The 20,793-nt window shown below is 41.7% G+C and overlaps 1 protein-coding gene across 1 annotated transcript in view; it reads right to left on the bottom strand.

Annotated features, from left to right (window-relative positions):
* Positions 1-20,793, bottom strand: part of lama5 (laminin, alpha 5) — a 94,315-nt gene that overhangs the window by 38,041 nt on the left and 35,481 nt on the right. The window contains exons 4-14 of the mRNA XM_070838984.1: positions 18,506-18,624; positions 17,789-17,959; positions 16,340-16,437; positions 7,184-7,299; positions 3,336-3,454; positions 3,071-3,161; positions 2,796-2,930; positions 2,544-2,606; positions 2,024-2,164; positions 1,125-1,262; positions 841-975 (exon numbers count right to left, since the gene is read on the bottom strand). Coding sequence (XP_070695085.1) covers positions 841-975; positions 1,125-1,262; positions 2,024-2,164; positions 2,544-2,606; positions 2,796-2,930; positions 3,071-3,161; positions 3,336-3,454; positions 7,184-7,299; positions 16,340-16,437; positions 17,789-17,959; positions 18,506-18,624 — 1,326 coding nt within the window. The remainder of the gene's footprint in view (positions 1-840; positions 976-1,124; positions 1,263-2,023; positions 2,165-2,543; positions 2,607-2,795; positions 2,931-3,070; positions 3,162-3,335; positions 3,455-7,183; positions 7,300-16,339; positions 16,438-17,788; positions 17,960-18,505; positions 18,625-20,793) is intronic.

The following is a 20,793-nucleotide window of genomic DNA, read 5'->3' as shown; positions in this document are numbered from 1 at the left end:
ACAAAAGTCATGGGAAAGGGAAAGGGAAATTTCAAGCCTCCTCCTGCTGGCAGAGCCACGCCAAAGGAATCTGACCCTGTGACACAGAGGACATCAGCAACCACAGGTGTTTTTCACACAGCATCCCTAAACTCTGATGGATAGAGATGGAGCTGAAGTTTAATTCACAGTCTTCTGTCAGTTGCTTGGAGTCATACTTGAGTCACTGGCTCTTTTGATTGAGTTTTAGGAATGTTTGAGCATTTCACCAGAGGAATAAGTATTAAAATGGCATTATATCTGAATTACATCCTAGCTAAGAAGTGCTGCCATCAGAGACATCCTCAGGCTGAGCTGTGTGACTCACTGCTGGAATTAATTTACTGAATAAAAGGCTTTCAGAGGTTTGCAAAGTTTGTTGGGCCAAATGAATCAAATCCTGATAATACAAAGAGTTTTTCAAACCGTATTTCATGTGATCCTGCATCCAAAATCCCCCCAAAAAGTGGTGTCTTCCTAGAAACTGATTGGCAGAGCTACACTAGTACACAACATTTTCTTCTGACATCAACTGCGTGGTGCTAAAAAAAAATGGCCCAGATTCGGGCTGTGCATTTGGCGTTTCACGAACTGTATCAGTGAGAACACAAGGTGAAACCTCAATAAAGAATCATAAAAATTTAACGAGGCAATGTAACACTTCATAAGAGGGTGTGTGTGGTTAAGTGTTTCCATGTGAGTCCATGTGTGCTCAGTCCAACAGGATATCTCTCTTTTCATTACAGTACGTGAGGATCAGCCGCTACAGGTGCATTTAATCACATTTTCTTGGCAGGTTTCTGTGTGTGTGTGTGTGTGTACCTTGACAATTGGGGTAGGAGTGGAATCCAGATCTACACTGTTCGCATCGAGGACCCTGGAACTCCGGTTTACACAGACAACGACCAGACACATCGCAGACTTCAGGGAGAGAGCCGAGCGTACTGCAGCCACAGACTGAAGAGGCAGAGTGACAATTATTATTATAAATAATTACAATTACAAATAATTATTTGTCTTTTTAACTGATAAATTAGCGCTACAAAAGTCTCCAAATGCAGAGAGGCGGCCTGAGAGGCAGATGAAGGTAAAGACAGATGACTCACGTTGGCAGAGTGGGTAGTTGAAGTAACCCGGGGCACACTGGTCGCACTCGTAACCTTGGAAACCACTCCGACACACGCTGTGACCGGTCACCGCGTCACATGACCCGTCCAGACACCCGGGACCTGAACACTGACAGGCTGTAGGGACACACACACACACACACACACACACACACACAGAGTTAGATAAATTAAACAGCACAAAACCAGACTAATAAATAACACATCTCAAAGACAAAAGACAAAGAGAGAGAAGAACAGTGTACAATATGTCTGAGTGATCACTCTGCATTTCATTTGTAATATAACTATTTACAGTCATTAACACAGCTTAGTGGAATGCTGTTTATTCAGGCGTGTGTGTGTGTGTGTGTGAAGCTGTTGCTGGGTGGTAAACTACCACAGGACAAATAAACAAACCGATAAATGAAGCATGTGGAATTCCTGGCTCTGTGTCTGTGAGGGGAACAAATGGGATCAGATCCATTAAACACAGTGATTTGAACACACTCCTCGCTTAAAGCTCACTGTTATTGATTTGATTTTGGCTTCTCTTTGAATGTCTCATCTGAAGTTTCATCATTTCATTGTTTAGTATCTTCTGTGACGTGGAAGGTAAGGAGGTATAACGCTGGAGCTGTTAAGGACAAAATGTGTTTTGCTGCTAAGGATTCGTTTTCACTTCGGCTTCAATAGCAGCTTCTTGTCAGCTTCATGTCCAGTGCCTTTTATGCTCATTAGAATTTAATACTTGTACTTGATTTGTCTTTTTTACTGTATTTGTTACTGTAGTTGTGTTATAGACCAAAGGATTCACTGTTGGATCGGCCGAATAATAAGCAGATTAGTCAATAATGAGTATAATCGTCTATCAGTTGGACCATGTAAGCATCTCTCACCCTGACAGTTGAGTCCATAGAAACCTGGAGCGCAGGTGTCGCAGTGGTCGCCAGTGAAACCTGGTTTACAGACGCAGGTCCGAGTTCGGGGATCCGGCCTGCAGGAGTTATCCACAGTACCGGCTGCACTGCACTCACAGTCTGCAGGGAGAGAACAGAAACGAGTTGTCGGTCAAGTTGTTTCACTTTTGATAGATCAGATCAGAGATTCGATCGAACACAAACGCGCTGACAAGAGCAGACGTACGGTACACTGACATGAACCTATGAGGTTGGACTGAACTGTGTTTTGGTCCTGATTATCACATTCCACTGAGATTTCATTCACACCACAAACATCAGCAGCTCAACAGCTGAGAGGAGAACATGGGAAAATGTCAAGGTCGGTCATTGGAAAGTTAAGGTTTCAAATGGTGGGACTGACCGCTTTGCACATCTCTGCAGTAAAATGCTCTTTGTTCTGCTTTATTTACTCATCCATAACCAATAAAAAGGACAAAGCAGAAAGGAAAAGCCTTACTGATGATCTCTCCTGCAGGTTTAGCCTCTCCATTGTTGTTGTTGGTGGGGTAGGTGGGGATGGCTGATGGACAGAGGGAGAGAGAGAGAGAGAGAGAGAGAGAGAGAGGGAGATTAGAAACCAGGGAAGCAATTTTTGTCAAATTCTTATTCTAATCTTCATCGTTTACACAGCAGGAGGGTTTCAATGCTTTGTCCAAACTCTCCTACATCAAAGTCATAACTGAGACAGTCTTATGAGGCCGTAACTCACGGTAACAGTCGGGGAAGTTGATGAAGCCGCTGGCGCAGGAGTCGCAGTTCTCTCCACTGTAGTTTGGTTTGCAGAAACAGCGTCCGGTCCGGTCCTCACAGGTACCGTCTGTAAACTGTGACTGACAGTCGCAGGCTGCAGGGAGGCAGATGGAGGTAGAAGAAGGAGGAGGAGGAGGAAGAGGAGAGACATAGATGACAAGATGAGGATGACAAATAGACAAAAAAAATAAACCGTATATGATATACGTGACATGATGGACAGCTGTCACTCACGCGAGCAGGCCAGTGGGGAGTCAATGAGGTGGTCGGGTGACCTGTAGTAGGTGGGGATGCAGCGCTCACAGTTGATTCCAGTGGTGTGATGCTGAAAGGCAAGTTTCCATTCCAGTTAGCTGTTAGCTGACTGTAAGCAGCAGCCAAACCCATCAATGCATATTGATTACTTTCAGAGGGTTCAGGATTGGAACAGACAAGAATGCACGAACAGCCTCTCTCTGTGGAGCGGGGAGGGGGGGGGGCACGGCAGGGTGTGGGTTACCTGGCAGTTGAGGCAGACTCCTCCTCCTCTGAAGTGTCCGTGGCTATCGAGGCTGCCTCTCCTCTGATTGACCTCGGGGTCGTAGTAACAGTCGAACGAGTGACGGTGACAGTTACACGCTGAAACAGTTAAAACAGACGGAAGGTCACGGACAGTGACAGTCTGAAATATCTCAAATATCTTTTAAACTGAATTAGGATAAGTGCAAACGCTGGGGATGACAGCTATGCAAACTTTGTGCTGATGAAGACCATGAGATACAGTTGAAAGGTTCTGGTAAAAGGCGAGTGACTGCACTTTAGAGTGGTTTTTTATTACTACTATTATCTGTTTTGTCATGTTACAGTGATTATGGTGCAGTGTTGATAAAAACACTTTCTTCCTAGACCCCAAAATATCTTTTTTTATGACAAATTGCCTATTTTGTATTTAGTTATTAAACTGTAAATGTGTTAATTTGCATATTTTTCTCATATTTTCTCATTTGTCTACTTGATGTTGAAGTTTTCCTACAGATTTAAATACATTCTCTAAGTTAGCACAACTGTGATGCTCTGTATTTTATGTGACACAAAAATAACTAAATGGTATCTGACCTCAGAGCAGGTGAACCAACAAGAACAGATGCACACAAACGCCCACAGACACACACGTGAAGCATTCTGAAACAACAGTGATTCACCTGGGGGGTAAAAACTGCTGCGAGTTGAGAGATGTGAAGCAGGAGAACGGGAAGGGAAGAGAAGAAAAAGAGCGAGAGGAAACAGGACAACAAAAAAAAACAGAGGAGGAAAAGAGAGCAAGCAGCCAGTTAGAACTTAGTTATTATCATATCGGCTCCATGAATCACTTCTAATGTATTTGTTGTTGTTCTGAACCTGCCCCCTCCCCCACAGCTGCTCATTTAGGGTGATAGATCCACTCTCTGCTGAGGATCATATGCAGCACACTTCTAAACAAACTTAAAAAAATAGAGAAACCAAAGACGCTGTAATTAACACAACCACACACGCTTCATCATTTCCTGATGGGACGTTTGATGAAAGTCATCAGACGCTGTGGTCTGAAGAGCGTCGGGGACATTTTATGAATCATAAAAGGCTTATTTCATGTCTGATTACAGTCAGCGATCAAAGACTTCTGTAATCTCTCCTACTCTGTCACACTTTTTGTAAGAACTATTTCTTTTAGAAGTTGTTCATTCAAAAAGCACAGAAGAAACATCACGACACAAGCGGAACTGTTTGATTCCACTAATGAAATTAGCAATGAAAAATGTAAGATTAAATGAATCCAAGCTGGATGTATGTCCATATGAGTATTTGTACGTTATATGTTTGTAACCCAAAGACCTTTTTTCTTTGCAAACAGCTCTGAAAGCACATGTTCAGATGTTCATTCGGCTGCATGAATACAGGACGGAGCCGCTAACTTCTGGGCTACAACCACCTTTGAAGGAGAAGAGGAAGAAACTGACAAATAAAAAGGAAAAAAAGGCCCATTTAAGTTCCTGCGTTGCTGCTATAAGTTTGACATGTTGGGAAATGTGCTTGACTGCTTTCTCTCCGAGAGCTGGATGAGATTTTATGAATATTATTCTCATGTCTGTATAGAAAACATGAAGCCTGTTAGCTTAGCTTAGCATAATTACTGGACCAAAACGTACCTGGCAGCTACTCTAAAGCTCACCTATAAAGAAGTTATATCTAAGTGATTTCATCCAAACAAAAACTGAAGCTTAAAAACAACTATTTCTGGTTTCCTGGGCCGGCCAGTGACTTCCTGGAGTTCATCAACAACATGACTGAAGTTCTTGCTTGTGAAACTGATTGCTTACCTTTGACTGTGTGAATAAAGAGGAACGGAAGTCTAACAGCCCAACCTTGACCTTATCATTGTTCATGTATCCACACAGTCAGAAGATTAAATACACGTCTTAACTTAATCTAAGTCAAAGAAACGGGACTGCAGGCTTAAGATGCACACGTGCATACAATCCAGACCAACCTTTACTCTTCATACAGAGTCAGTGAAACCCTGATAACCCTGATTTTGTTCTTATCTGACCCTCAGCGCCTGAGAGGTGCCGGCTGAACGAACCAGCGCTCCTTTATCCCCCAGCTCCTGATAGCGCTGAGTGTTTTTCTCAGACCAGGGACGCGTTTGACTTTTTTTTCTCCAAAAAATTCTAAAAGAAGTTACACTGACACACTAAGCAGACCAGAATAACTTGTGAAAAGAGTCCTTTTAAAGTCCAGCAGAGCTACCCTCCGCTCCACTAGTCTCAGCTGGATTATAGATTTTCTCCTAAATGCTTACTTTGATCAGTCTTTTAAAAAGGCCGAAACATCATACTGGTGGTTTCTGTCCATATTCTGGCAAGTTAAATTAAAGCAGCTCCTCATATTAACCAAAAAATACGAGATGATTTGTCGCTTTTAGTTTAGTTTGGGAGGCTAACATTTGAACAACATGCATCAGCATGCGTCTCTAAATTTGGTGATTTCAAAATGACTGTTCCTTAATGGGTTCAGAACATTCCTCTACTTTTTTACTATAAGATCCTCCACTTATTGGGCTGTTTTATATATATATAGATATATAGATATACATATATCACACATTAAGTGGCATGCCTCAACATTGTGATTTTTATGTTCATGCAGCTCATATACATTTTAAGGGACATGTGGATTTGTGCAGCTTCGCTCTCTTCACACTGGTTAAAAAAGGAGAAGTAGTGTGTCGTTTTTTTTCCTCCTATCATGTTGCCCTTTAGTGACCTTTGTGCCACTGTGATACACATGTTGTCTCTTGTTAAATATAACTGCGGCTTTGATAACAAACGGCTCACACATGTAAATATAACCAGAGTTTTGATAAGACAAAGACACCTGACAGACTGCAGCAGGACACGGTCAGAATAATGATGCTCAGAATTAACATTAGTTAACTATTAGAGAATTTATACTGAATCAGTCCTCATTTCCACATTATAAATTACTGCAATATACTGTGTGTGAAAGGAGAAAAGTAATGTGGGAATAAAACAGAAAAATCCACTTTTACTCCAAATGGCAACTTTCCTAATAATAATTCAACAAATTTAAAAAGTCATCCTGAGAAAACTGGTAAGGCACACAATCAAAGCATCCTCATTTTTACACCACTGGATAACTGTGGTTGTTAGACATGAACAGTGTGTGTTTTGATGTGTATATCCAGCATGTATGTATGGAATATAAAAGGGGAAAAGTTAACAGAAAGGCTAAAAGACCACAAACACATAATTGTACGCACAAAAGCAAAGGATAAAAAAAAAAGAGCCCTTAGCAAATAAATGAATACAAACTCAGAACAAGGGGTTAGTGGGAAGAAGGAAAATACAGGATTAAAAGTAAAAGAAAGCAAAAACTGTACGCAGGACATTATTGAATAATGGAGTGGCTCCCATCTAACAAAATAACCAAGTCCACTTTACCATTTACCATCTTAAATGACACCACCAGTGCTGTCTGAATCCACTCACATGAGGAACGTCTGTTTTCAAAACTCTACAGCTTTTCTCAAGACACACAGTTCAGAAGTGTGAAAGGTCTCAAGAAAGCAACGCTGCAGCCCATGTGTCTGTTCAGCTTCATTAAATTAAGGCCAACTAGTTCTGTTGAACCAACACATGAAAGAAACCACATTCCTCTGCAGGGGTCACTGATTAAACTCTGTGTGTGTGTGTGTGTGTGTGTGTGTGTGTGTGTGTGTGTGAGAGAGAGAGAGAGAGAGACCAAGCACGAGTTCTTCCATATATGCTTAAGTGTGTGTTTCACTTTACAGTATCAGGCTGTACTCACATTCACACTCGTTGGCGCTGTAGGTCGTGGCCGGTTTCCATGGTAACTGGTTATATCCGGGGCAACACTGGTCACAAGACACGCCGCAGGTGTTGTGCTGACAGTCGCACTGTAACCTGCGGACACCGACGACAACAGCATGAGTGCAGAAAACAACAGATAGCGTTGAGAACGACAGCACGGAGTTTCAGTCTGACAGATGTGACGCGGTGCTTTGGGTAAAACATCATTCTCTGAAACAGTTCACATTCCTCCTCCTCTGAACCTGCTACTGTCACTTCAAAAAGAAAGACAGAAGTGTGACAGAGAGTGAAAAGAAAAGAGAAAAGTGGAAATATACCCCCCCCAACAATGAAAGAGTTAATCTTTCTCCCTCACCGACGGCGGCTGACTGCTTCACCCCGGCTTTAAATCGGATTAGTCTGTAAACGCACTGCCCACGGAGTGTGGCTGAATCACAGCAGGGAGGAAGAAAAACCCTCCTAACGCTATTCTCTCGTCTCTCTGAGTCCTCTTAACCCGCCAAAGAGAGACAAACACAGAGGGCCGCAGTCACGGGGGGCGAGGAGTGTGATCAAGTGGACGAAAAGAAATCCATAAAATCACCATATCAGTGTTGTTCCTGTGGTTTGAGAGGGATTCAGGTCCTCAAACAACCGCTTTCTAAACAAATATCTCAAACTGTGGCTGAATATACACAAAACACAACCAAGACCTTTTCTGTTTTTCTCCACTCGTGCTGATGACTTACAGCTGCAGTCCTCAGTCACATCCCTAAAAACTAAATATAAAATATTGCCGGTTTTATGAATTCTGGTTGATACCAGAGTGTGTTTAGCTTTTGAGAGGCCTTAACCCCTTGTTGACTGTTGACTGAATTCACCTCAAACCTCTTCTGGTCTTGATGCAGCTGAGGTGGCCTCTGTATCCCACTAATGCTGGTTGATGCATCTTCTATGTATACATTATATATACATACATACATAAATATATATATATATTCTATGCGTATATACATATATATTATATTATACTGTTATTATAGTGTACTATTCTATGCTATGCTATATTAGCATTAGCATCTGCTTGAATGCAAAAACACAAATCATTTATTTTTGTATATAATTGAGGCAGTAAGGAGTTAATAGCACAGTGGTGGTATATTGTAATGTTTAAAATGTGTGAAGATCTTTTTGGAGGGCTGATCTCCTGAGAGCCGTGTGTTATTGAGCTCTGGTCTGTGCTGATAACGTGTCCGTGCATTGTGTTTCAACAGGCTGATTGTGTTTCCAGCTTTCACCTTTACTATCAGGTCCATTCGGTCTCTCTCTTGCAACACAGTTTAATTCACACGCTCACTCATGCATCCCTTAGCTCTCTCACCCTCCCTCTCTCGCTCTCTATCCATCTTTCTTTTCCTCCCTGGCGATCAGCTCTGTTTGAGCGTTTTAGGAAATGACTTTCAATGGAGGGTTTCCACCCAAATTCATGACTTCCTGGTTTCAATGGTTCGCTGTGAACCGGCAGCTTCCTGAACAAAGCACCGTAAACTTGGTCGTTACTCAAAAGTTGTAGAGCTGAATTTCACTTTTCAATGTATTCAAACTCCAGAACTCAACACGGTTTACCTTTGCAAGCACACAGACATATCATACATGCTCATGACATGACACGCTATGTTCATTATGTTATATCAATGAGAGTTTCATTCAGTTTTCTAAGTTGACCTGTTTTTTTCATTAATTCTGCATATAACACACACCAGAGCAAGTAATGACTGGGAAGGGATGACAGTAATCAACCACCAGTCAGTGGACACCCAGAGACAGATAAAAGAGGACATTCACGTCTCATTCCGAAGTCAAACAACAACACAAAGAAATGAACCAATTGAGGAAACAGCAGACCAACAACTCCAGTGTTCTCTGAGGTCAAATCACTGCTCTTGTCAATGGAGTCTGGTGGCTTTGAAGAGAGCTGAACAAAAAGGTCTATATCTGTAGAGATCCGATCTGTAATGTTGTCAGGCGCTTCGAATAACAACCTGAGCCTGTCAGTGGTAATGTGGTCATGTCAATCTGAGCCTGTCCTCTAATCCCTTTAGTGTCATATGAGAAATGAGAAAAAGCTGTCTTCTCTATACAGTAGTCCCTCCCTACAGAATGCGTTCGGCTTGTCAAATTTACATAAATGTTCAATCGCTAGCAGTGTGACTTTTAAGTGCAGCCTGTTTGCAAGACAAACAAACAAGTCAAACAAGAGATAAATGTGAGAAAATGTTAATGCCTGTCTGAGAAAAGTGTATAAACTGTATGGTGAGGGGTTTTACAGCCTTAAAATATATATAATAATTGTAAAAATAAAGCTGATTTCGCCTATTGCGGGTTATTTTTAGAACGTAACCCCCGCAATAAACGAGGGACCACTGTACATGTTTTATTCTGACTTTGCAAACATCAGTGCTTTAATTTCTACTTAGGTAAACTCACCTAAGATCAGTTCTTCAGCCTGAGTATGGCATTATTCCATCATAATGTGGCCTTTATCCTGCACACTGAGGAGTTTCTCTAAGTCATAATATCAGCAGTGCAACAGGTCAAAGCATTCAGTCACCTGCTGCCTTTAACACACAGACCTCCAGTCAGCAGACCTGCCGCTCTCTGTGACACACCTGCTGGATATAACAACGTTAAACAAAGTCCAGCATTGATGTCATTTCTCAGACCCGCATTCCTTCGCTCTGACACAAACCAGACAGAGTATCTCCAAAAGCTTGATGAGGTCAGGAGGGATTTATTTGAATTCCTCAATAAAACACCTGCCGGCATGAAACAAGTGCAAATGCGCTCTTTCCTTAATGTATTCGACCTACAAGTAACTGCACGGCTCAAAGGAAATATTTGAATGTTTGAAGAACATTTGGGACCTTTTCATATAAATATAAACCACTTTGCAGCAGGATAGGAATCCACATCCCTGCTCCTTCCTTTGACTATTTAAAATACCAGAAATACCCCTGGATCACATATTCGTATCCGCTGCTATATCACACCTATAACTGCAGCAATGCCAGGCAGAGTTATATTTGAAGAGTACTTTAAACAGTTCATGTCTCACAGATTGCTTTTTTCCATTAAGGTTAATCATTCTTTCATGTGTGAAATACCAGATGAGTCACAATTTAAACACTGTCAGTTTTCTGGTAAAGCCACACAGCTGTATCTGAGGGGGGTTTTCTCTTACTTTGTTCCCCCGATGAAGCTGCAGGAACAGCGTTTCTTTCATTTCAGTCAGCTCTCAGTGAATGATCCATTATTTAAACACAAAACCGGTCCCATTTATCAGTGGGAAGATGATCAGTTCTCAGCATCGAAGGGCACCAGATCCGGGTTTTATCAATTAACATGTAAATGACTGTTGGGCCTCTGAAATGTGAGGATGTGAGGCCTCAGATTTCTGTATGAACTCAGTCTGCTATCCAGTCTACTTTATTATTATCATCCCGACACTTCGCCGATACCTAAAGGGAAGTCTGTTTTCATTTCAACCCCACATACACAGTCAGTACACACACGGGGTCTGACATTATTACACTTCAATACACACACACACACACACACACACACCAGCTGTGTTGATGGTTAACCCAGATGTAGCCTCACCTCTCTGAGCTCTGATCCTGAACTGGAAGTGATGCAGCAAAGTGAAACCAAATGGTGCTGAACTGAAGAAACTATGAGCAAGCAGGCAGCTGGCAACAACATGATCCAGCATGATGTAAATGGTAAACACACTGTACTTGTATAGCGCCTATCCAGTCTATTTGACTGTCTATTTGACTATTTGACTTGTCGATTTTATTCTTACACCGATGACAGGGGGCTACCTTGCAAAGGTGCCAACTTGCTCATTGGTCAGAGACTAACTATTCACACACTGAAGCTACACGAGTTACAGGAGCATTGTGGGGTTCGGCCCCCATGTTGTTGAAGGATACTTAAACACGGGGAGCTGGGAATCTATCCGGCAACCTTCCAATTAGTGGATGACCTGCTCTACAACAGCTGCCACCATCACCTGGGGGGCGTTTTTTGCATGTAACTTGGCAAAAAATGTGCAAAGGTCTACTATTTTATTCTCCTTCTCTACAGTGAACGTTTGTTCTCAGTCAAACTAATTTATTGGTGCAATTAGGGGCACACCGAACCACGACATTATTATTATATACCTAATCGTTGTTGTTTATCTCCTTCTATCTGGATATATGGGTCCACATGAGTACAATTATCATAGACCACATCAGTTATATTGTACATATCTCTTTACTCATGCTTTCAGTCTTGGCTGCAGCCCAATCTTTGTGTAACTGCTCCAGCGATAACAAAATAAATCAAATGCATCTCATCTGTTACAGTTCAGTACATCAGCAGGACACCACGGGACACCACCGTGCTCCTTTGGCCCTGCTTAGCATCATCTAAACCCTCTACATTATTAACATGACATCTACAATATAAACACACATTTACTGTATAGAGGGCATACTGTATGTCACAGAATTCCTTACCTTTACAAGCATATAGAGTAAACACAGCCTCTGTGGATTATAATGGTACCCAATTTATTCTCAAGAGATGAGTATCAGTGTGCTTTATTACTATAATCCTCTGAAAACCCCCTTCTCCCATATGAAGGCAGAAATCATCCTTGTTCAGGAGGTTCTGTGTATTTAGGTTGACTGTACTCTCTGTGGGTTACTCATCATCAGCCTGCAGACACTCTCTGTTAAACTGCCATACATTATCATGGCAGTATAAACACTTTCTGCAGTGTAAATATATAGCTCGGCTCACACCTGGGGTGCCTGAGCGAGATGAAAGCACACATGCTGTGTGAAATCCAAGCTACAAAGCTAGAGCGATGTATTTTAGACTTGGTGGCATTACGCGTAATTGTGTTTTGGAAGAGACAAACTGGTTCTGCATTAAATTCCACTGTCTTCTTAAAATTTGTTTTCATCTGTCGGTACCAGCTCGGCGGCATTAACTTTCTACAAAGTTCTACAAAGCCTGGAATATTTCAGTTTGCCACACTTAACCAGTGGAAACGCGTCTTACATCATCTAAACTGTCCACAGAAAGTTGGTTTGAATGTGTAAAGAGCAAATCCAACTGCCATCAGCTGCAGAGCATGTTACACGTCTAGGGAAGAGAAGGTCACCTGCATAAGCTCGTGAAGACGTCTGTGCACGCAAGCAGATGTGTAAGAGTATACACACGGTAACTACTGGGGCCTCCCAACATATTACAAACAGCCATCAAACACAGGACCCCCCCCATCTGTCTGCTCCAAACCAGCCAGACACACTGACAGACACACAGAGGACATGAGAGTACACTGAATTTCAACTGAGTGTCTCGGGCTCTGGTCAGTGTCCACAAGAAACAGACTCAAACACAGACATAACTACTGGAGACTTATTGCAGTCTCTGCATATAGTTTAACGGTACATCTTAAGGTAAGTCACTGTCTTGCTTGAGGGATTCACCACCAGAGTATTCAAACAGCAAGTCAAGATGCAAATGGGTGACCCGTTTTGGGCTGATAATGGAAATGTGTCGGTTATTCAGCTGAAAATTGTGATTGATGGGTCACTTTAGTCATTCAGTGTTTACCCAGGAGATGACACCAACACACTGTATCATAAATGCCACTTAGGGGAATGTAAATTTGAGTTTTCAAACATCTACAGGAGCTTGACAAACATCAGATCTGTGAGCAGTGATGAGGAGACTGTAACCATCCTCATGTCGATACATAAAACAATCATGTATTTCACTTTTTTGATTGGTGTTCCTTCACTACGTCATCTTGTCTTCCTCTAGTATACTGGCTGACCATTAGCGCCACCCACTAAAACAACCTCCTCCTACCGTTACCACTACAGTAGTGAATGAGAACATGCAGAAATGGACGTTAGCTTTTGCCGAGTTACTGAAAATTCGGTTAGAACTTGCGCTATATTTGGATCTGGCTAGTTTTTCCTTGAACACATTAATATGTTGCCCTTATTGTCCACAGAAAAGGTGATGGAAGTAGTTGTGTGACGAATTAATAAAAGAGCTTAAAAGAAAAGTTCAACCTCTGCCTCCTGCCTTGCCTCTGCACACTTGACACCATTTCAGCATCCATGTCCATCTATACAAACACACCTGACATCACATGATCACAGATGAGCACTGGACATGCGTGTCTACAGTGTGTGGTGTTCTACAAATGAAGAACAGCAGATTTCTTTGCTTGGACCGACGACGAAGGACACGGGGTGACTGATGAGATTCATATAGGAAGCGACCGTGGGTGTCTGCCCCATCTTTCTCAGTAGGCTCCACTTCCGCTTGACCAGACTAAAACACAATCCGGGAGTTATCGAACTAAAACAGCGTCAGCAGTGTTTGCATAAGTGACTGTTTTAGGGGTTTCAAAACGAGCTACACTTAAACTCAGTTAATGTTTTAATGTGTAAGTAGCCTTTAACCTAGCAAACTGTTTGAAACAAACCTCAGTGGACGGGGCTAGAGATGTCCATGGTAAGCCTTAGAATGGATCCTTTTGAGTAGAATGAGTGAAGATCACTGTGGTTACAGTTTCAGCTTGTCATACTAAACTGCATTTTTTGTCGTCTCTCGCCTCTTTTGCTGATCTTCAGTCTAAAAAGTGTAATTATTTATAAAGAAACACTGCCGTCGAGATCAATGGGGAGCTTTCACACGCATACAGTCCTGCAGTTCAGTATATATCTGTATCTTACTAATCGGTGTGGTAACCCCCGAGGCAAGAATATTAAAAAGACATTAAGATATGATCATGACATCCATTTCTATCCAAGTTGCAGGATGAAAATATTTTCACTTATCGCTCTAACATTCTTTCCCCACAGTTCATCGCCACAGACAATGAGATTTATGATCTGTCGGTTCTTAGGTCTCAAATCAGGAGCTGACTCTGAGGTTCAGCCCTTTCTGATTAAACAAAACAAACAAATAAGAAGAATCAGACAATAATAACAGTTATTTTATCCCAACCGCTGATTTAGAGCAGAATCATAAAACAAAAAAGGAGCCACCTGCCTCTGCTGTTAATCAACTGCTTACATATCCTCTGACCCCTGAATGTCTGGGTCATGGAGTAAACGGCATTACGTTCTCCACCACTTTACATCAAATTATCTGACAATCCCATCACCCCTCCCATCCTGGCTCCACTCCTCCCCCTAATTCCCAATTCCTCCCAAATCCCCAAATCACTCATGTTCATGGAGGAAGATCAACAAGTCTGTACAAGTGTGTGTGTGTGTCAAAGCCTGTGTGATCATTTGTCTGTAACAGGGAGAGAAATTGGTGACATAATTATGAACAATGTAATTATGAGAGGATATAGGACTGTTCATGTGTGTATATATGACACACACACACAAATAAAAACGACACCTACTTATGTACTCATGTAAAACATACCAACATATTATTAAATTAATGACATGCTGCCCACTTCCACTCCTGATGAGACACCTACACTTATCTTGAGATTCAGCACGTCTGCACCAACATCCACGCGTGCTAAAACAAGCTCCATCTTGTTTTTCTGCTTTCACAGTGAAGACTAAACACAGGACAGGACGTTTATTTGTATGGAAGCTGTAATCAGAAAATTCTCACCCTCCAGCTGTTTCATTCCCTTTAAAACTGCATGACCACTTGGGATATTTTCATATCCTCCGATCATGGGTACTCAAGATTGCAGATATGGTGCCAAAGGTGAATGGTGATGGTAGTATATCTACTTGGTGTGACAGTGTGACACCATCACGCTCCATTCAACATTATTGTCTTTAATATCACAATCCAAACCATATCCATAATGTCAAGCGCTCCGATAGAGCGCAGAGCCACACTGGCAGGCACATGGAGATGCAGGCTGTCAGAACTCTGGAAAAGACATTAAGGATTTAAAATTTGTGCCGATTAATGGGACTCAATGGGCGGACATGCTGCCCCCCATCAGAAACATCTCTACATGGACAGTAGGGGGCAAATACACACTGTTTTTACATCATCTTAGCTCTGATAGTGAGTTTAACAGCTGCAATCGCCAATCAGCACAAGCCTAATGAACACAGTGAGAGAAACAAACATCCCTACCGTCCTGCCACCTTTTCACTTCCTGTGTTTGAATTAGATTCTTTATTAGATTTCCTTTATTTGGTGTTGAGTGATGCTTAAGACCCCATAAAATAATGCATACAACAAACATACAGTATGAGTAATAAGCAACGTTCCTTGCTCCATCTGATTATTTACCAGTTTGTCACGGCCTTGCTATTGAACAGCTGTGCCGGCACAAACAGGAAAGTCAATGAATATAAATGAATTTGCAGCCTCCAACTTGAAAAGAAAACTGACGCAAGTTTTTGTTCTATCAGGGAACGATACTCCGCTGACGCGGGACAGTTGACTTAATTTCAGATCAGTTCCCAACGTTTCACTTGTTCTGACTTGTCTTGGTATTCTGCTTGAGATGTGACACTATCACTAAAAACACTAAAAACTAATCTTGAATTTGTTTCTGAAGAGTCTCCTCCAGTAAAATAAATTTTCTTTACATTTTTGGAAGCTGCTGCAGACTCATTTCATGCCTTCTTATTTTCTCTCTAGTTGAAATGTCGGGTTACGCTCTTTCCCAAGCATACTCATATGTGTTGTGACAAATCCTGTATCTTATTTGCATAACTGATATGCAGGTATGTTGTCCTGATGAACACTGGCATCACAGGCACTGCACCAAGAATAACTGAAACCCTTGTACTTCAGATCAGAGCCTTAGCTTGGGGGTATGAATTCTGTGTTCTGTGTGTGGTGTAAAGTATGTGGGTAGACGTATCTGACTCACTTAATAACATAAACCATTTTTTTAAGCTGCTGTGTTTACCAAGGTTTCCTCTCATCTTCACACACACACACACACACACACACACACACAACAAAATCCAGTCAAAACAATGTTGGTTCACCACAAGTCTGAGTCATGACAGCAGAGTCTGAGTGTGTGAGACATTAATTGATTTTTTTGAAGGTTGGGTACAAATTCATATCTTACTTGTAGGGGTCGTTGGGGTCCTCGGCGTTGCAGGCCTCAGCGTGTCCGTTACACACACAGCGTCCTCCAATGCTGATGTCTTTGATACTGTAATAATACTGTACAATAAAAACATAACACAGCATGAGTTATTCTCATCGTGTGTGCAACATTTTGGGAAATATTCTTTCTCGCCTGGAGTTGGATTAATGTTGGACTAATGATACCACTCTCATGTCTGTATGGTAAATATGAAGCCAGGAGACACTTTGCTTAGCATAAAGGCTGGACACGGAGGGAAACAGGTAGCCTGGCTTTGTCCAAAGGTCACAGAATATCTGCCTACCACCACCCGTAACGCTCACTAATTAACATTTTCTATCTTGTTTTCTATCTTTTTTAATCCACGGTAGCTGTTCTCCCTCCCTCCCTCCTACAAGAGACTGTAATCAATCTTCTCTTTTAACTTTCAGCGAGAAAGAGGTAAGTAACGTTTGCAAAATGTTAGGACTATTCCTTTAAAAGGAACCTGTGAAGTTTTTGACCTCTACTAGCCTGTTGAGCAGTTTCTCGAGCAGGAACCTGCCTATAAAACACATGTAGGTGGTGTGATACACATTTCTGCTTTGCAAATGTTTTTTGAGGAAGAAAGTGCATTAATCCCATTTGCTGAAGCCCCACGATAGACACAATGTATTTTGGTAACAGTACGTTTTGGACACCTTTAAAGTTCATAGCAATTTAAAACCTGAAGTTCTCTGTCTATTCTGGAGAGAACAGACACAGTTTTCAATAGTAAGTTAATCGATTAATCTCCTTAATTCTACTAAACCCACCAAGAGACCACCTAAGGTGCATTTTGGGAAATGCTTATTAGTTTTTCTAGATTGATACCATCGTTATGTTTTCGCATGTTTTTACGTTGTTCACTAACCTGTTGCATGTCATTTCTTTAATCTATACACAAACAGAAATGTAAAATTCACAATTTGTAGTTCTTCATTTCTTCATGCTAAGCGAAGCTAAAACAAAACATCTGAGCGGTCAAGAGATCAATCTTCAAATCACAATGTCAGCAAAAAGGGAAATGAATGTATTTCCTAGAATGTCAAACTATTCCTTTAAATTTGAAAAAAATGTCAGATTAGATTTTCTGGGAAATGTTTATACAATAATTCACGAGGCAGAAGTGTTTTTTTTCATAAGGTGAGAATAAAATGGTTCATTCTGACTTTAAGCTATTTCAGTGGAAATATAGAGAATGCAAAACTTCAAATATTCTACATGGAGTCCAAAAATGTCAATGAAAAGCCACAAAAAATAAGATTTGCTGTAAGTTTGCAGCAAAAAACAGTCAGTGAAAGTTATTTTAAGGAGCTTTCATGTCGTTTTGAAAGAGCATGATAATGAATGAACCTCAGTGCTCATTCATTGCCTGCTGAGTAATGGGCTTGTTGCTTGTTGTCTCACCCTGCGGGTGACGGTGGGGTCACGGAGCGCCTTGCCCATCAGGTGTCCCAGCAGCGTGTTGGTTCTCAGGAAGCGAAGCCTGATGTTGGTGGCCTTGGTGAACTCCCTCAGTACTGGTGAGTAGGAGAAGTTCATGGCCCCGGGCCGACCGTTCACCAAGGACACCACGATCTGGGAGAGGTGGGGGGGAGGACAAAGGCATATCAGCTGGCAAGCAGGAACAGAAACACTACAGCCTGGGAAAGTGCTGAAAACACCAGAGGAATGATATCAACCAAATAAAAAATATCCACAATATGATAAAAAATATATTCATACGACCATCACATAGACAAAATGTACGTCTACTGTGATTCTGATTTTATTAGGACTTCATAAGGCAGCAGGATTGTTTTCCTGACTATTACATCATGCTGATGTTTGTTTGTATGTGATGTTTCTCTGGCACATTTATAATAACAATGAATGGTAATAAGAGCTTTGTTGAATGGACATATTGAAGATATTTAGGTCCTAGAATATGATCTATATCTATAGATAGCAGCTATTCAGTGTCCATCACAATGTCACATGACAGAGTCCAGTCCAATCATTGAGACGTTTAGTCACACGGGATGAAGAGTAGTTGGAAGTTGGCTTGAAAAATGACTTGAACATGAATTGTTTCAGCTCAGAACAAAGACATTTAACACTGAACATACACAAGCACACACTCACCTCCCCATTTTCCAGTGGGACTATACGTGAATATTCGGTGGTGCAGACGACATCATCATCATTGCTGATCCTCTCAATAGTCCTCTGTCCAAAACGCTCAATACAGTCTCTCTTGGAGGCTTCACACACACACACACACACACACACACACACACATTAAAGAAAAGCCTAGAAATCAGCTTCAACCACATATTTGCAAACGTCCTCTCATGTTACATTTTAATGTCATTTTAATGATGCGTCTCTGTGTGATAATTAGAGAAGGGTGTCTGTTTGCTGGAGGTCTGTGTCTGAGCCAGCAGTCCTCCGTAAATATACCTCAGGTGCATTTTCAGCATTTTTTTCTTCACAAAACTGGCCTGTAGAGAAGTATTTCCATGATCAGAGAAAAGAGGCTCTGGTATTCCCTTTTGCTCAAAAGCCATTTTCCTCCGCACTGTATTCTGGCTCATATAAGTAGCCACGAATTGATTGTGGCATTGTGCTATTAATATTGTTTTCTCATGGTTTTCTCAACAGCCCTGGAGCTGACAAAAGTCTGCTGGATGACATAGTTTCTGCTGATAAAGGAGTGGGAAACATGCAGGAAAGTTAAATATAAAAGAAAATACCACCCACATCATAATAAGACAAATCTGGCTGGTCTAACCTGCTGTAAAAATTCCTTCAAAAAGGAAAACAGCATTTTACAGCCTCCAAAAACCAATGGATGTTTGGCATTTGTTCTTGGCTTAAACAGTTGGGTCATTATCATAATTGTTGCTGCTTCATTTTCTGTGGATCAACTGACTGGACGAACTGTAAACTAACCTCTTAAAGGAAGAAAAGCCAATCAGTTGTATTTTTTTTTTTTTTTATTGGAGCTATTAATTAACTACCAGTAAAATGATACTGTCGTGCACATCAGGTCATAAGCAGAAAGAGCTTCCATGTGGGTCAGTTCCATCATTTCATCTCATCATAGAAACGTTGGCTGGTCAGACTGACTTCAGAGAGACCATCCTCGGAGTTTTTTTAGGAATAATTAAACTGTGATAGTTTGGGTCAGGACTTCAGCTTGTTTAAGTCACATTGTTTCAGTGTACATTCCCTGGAAGTGTCTCACTTATCTCAGACTTGTCCTTGACACAGAAGAAGAGAGCAAAAGAAACATGAAAACAAGACAAAGAGGAGGCGAGAAGACTTGTTTTATAATGGCAAGATGTCAGATACAACCTTATTAGTGTGTGTGTGTGTGTGTGTGTGTGTACAAGTAACAGATAAATGCCAAATAACACACACACACACACACACACACAGTTTATTTAAACTTGCTCATCTATATTTTTTCTCAGCAGGCAGAAATGATCGCAAGTAGCCGACCAAGTCGAGGCGACAGCCGATGCACTCGGCCCTGATCTGGCACCAGGGGACCACTTGTAAACTGGCTCTGGCTCATACATGGTGACTGAATATGCTTAGGTTTTGGGCACAAAGACCTGGGCTGAAAATTAGCTGTAGTTGGTAGCATTCAGCCTGGCTATGAAAGGCCAGTGTCACTCCATGGCTCATTGTTAACCGAGTCCTGGAAGCAGGCGCGCCAAATTCAGGAAGCTTCCGGTCCACATCGCACTTTGGTGTGTGGCTGCAGGACCTTTTTTCCTGTCATCACAGTAAAAGCAGCATCGTCCATCAAAAACATATGACACTGATTAATGCCATGATTGGTTTCAGGCAGCAGAGTTTTGCTTTTACTTTATCGAGTAGAGGGAATTCTTAGATCCACAACGACGTGCAGGCTCCTTGATCTGCTTTGGAGCTCATTAAACAAACTGAGAGTGAGTCCCTGTGAGTATACTGGTGTATAGCATGTCTGCAGTAATGTACTCACCAGCAATCTGAGAACAAGCTGTAGTGTACTTTGAGCTTGAAAACACACACACACACACACACACATACTCAAATCCCTGCCTCTGCCTCTTTCCTTCACTCAGGCGAACATCAAGCTGCGACCTGTTGGCAATCATGCCTGGAATTCCCCTGCAGCCCACCTGGATTGACAGCTGCCAGAGCCAATCAGCTGGCAGCTCTATGATGTAATGATCCCCCCTCTCTCCACCAACCTGACCAACAAACTAACCAACCAATCAGCCGCCTGCCCTCAGGACTGCTGCTGCTCAGGACTCTGAGATTAGATGGAGAATTAAGCTGAACCCTGGGGGAGGTTATGAAAAGCATGAAGTGATGCTGATGGAATCTGACTCAGTTTGCTCCGAATAACACCTGGAGTCCCACATATGTATGTACAC

This window comes from Pempheris klunzingeri, chromosome 11 (assembly GCF_042242105.1).
Source record: "Pempheris klunzingeri isolate RE-2024b chromosome 11, fPemKlu1.hap1, whole genome shotgun sequence".
Classification (NCBI taxonomy): Eukaryota; Metazoa; Chordata; class Actinopteri; order Acropomatiformes; family Pempheridae; genus Pempheris; species Pempheris klunzingeri.
The sequence above is the reverse complement of the archived record's forward strand: the minus strand, read 5'-3'. Positions and strand labels throughout refer to the sequence as shown.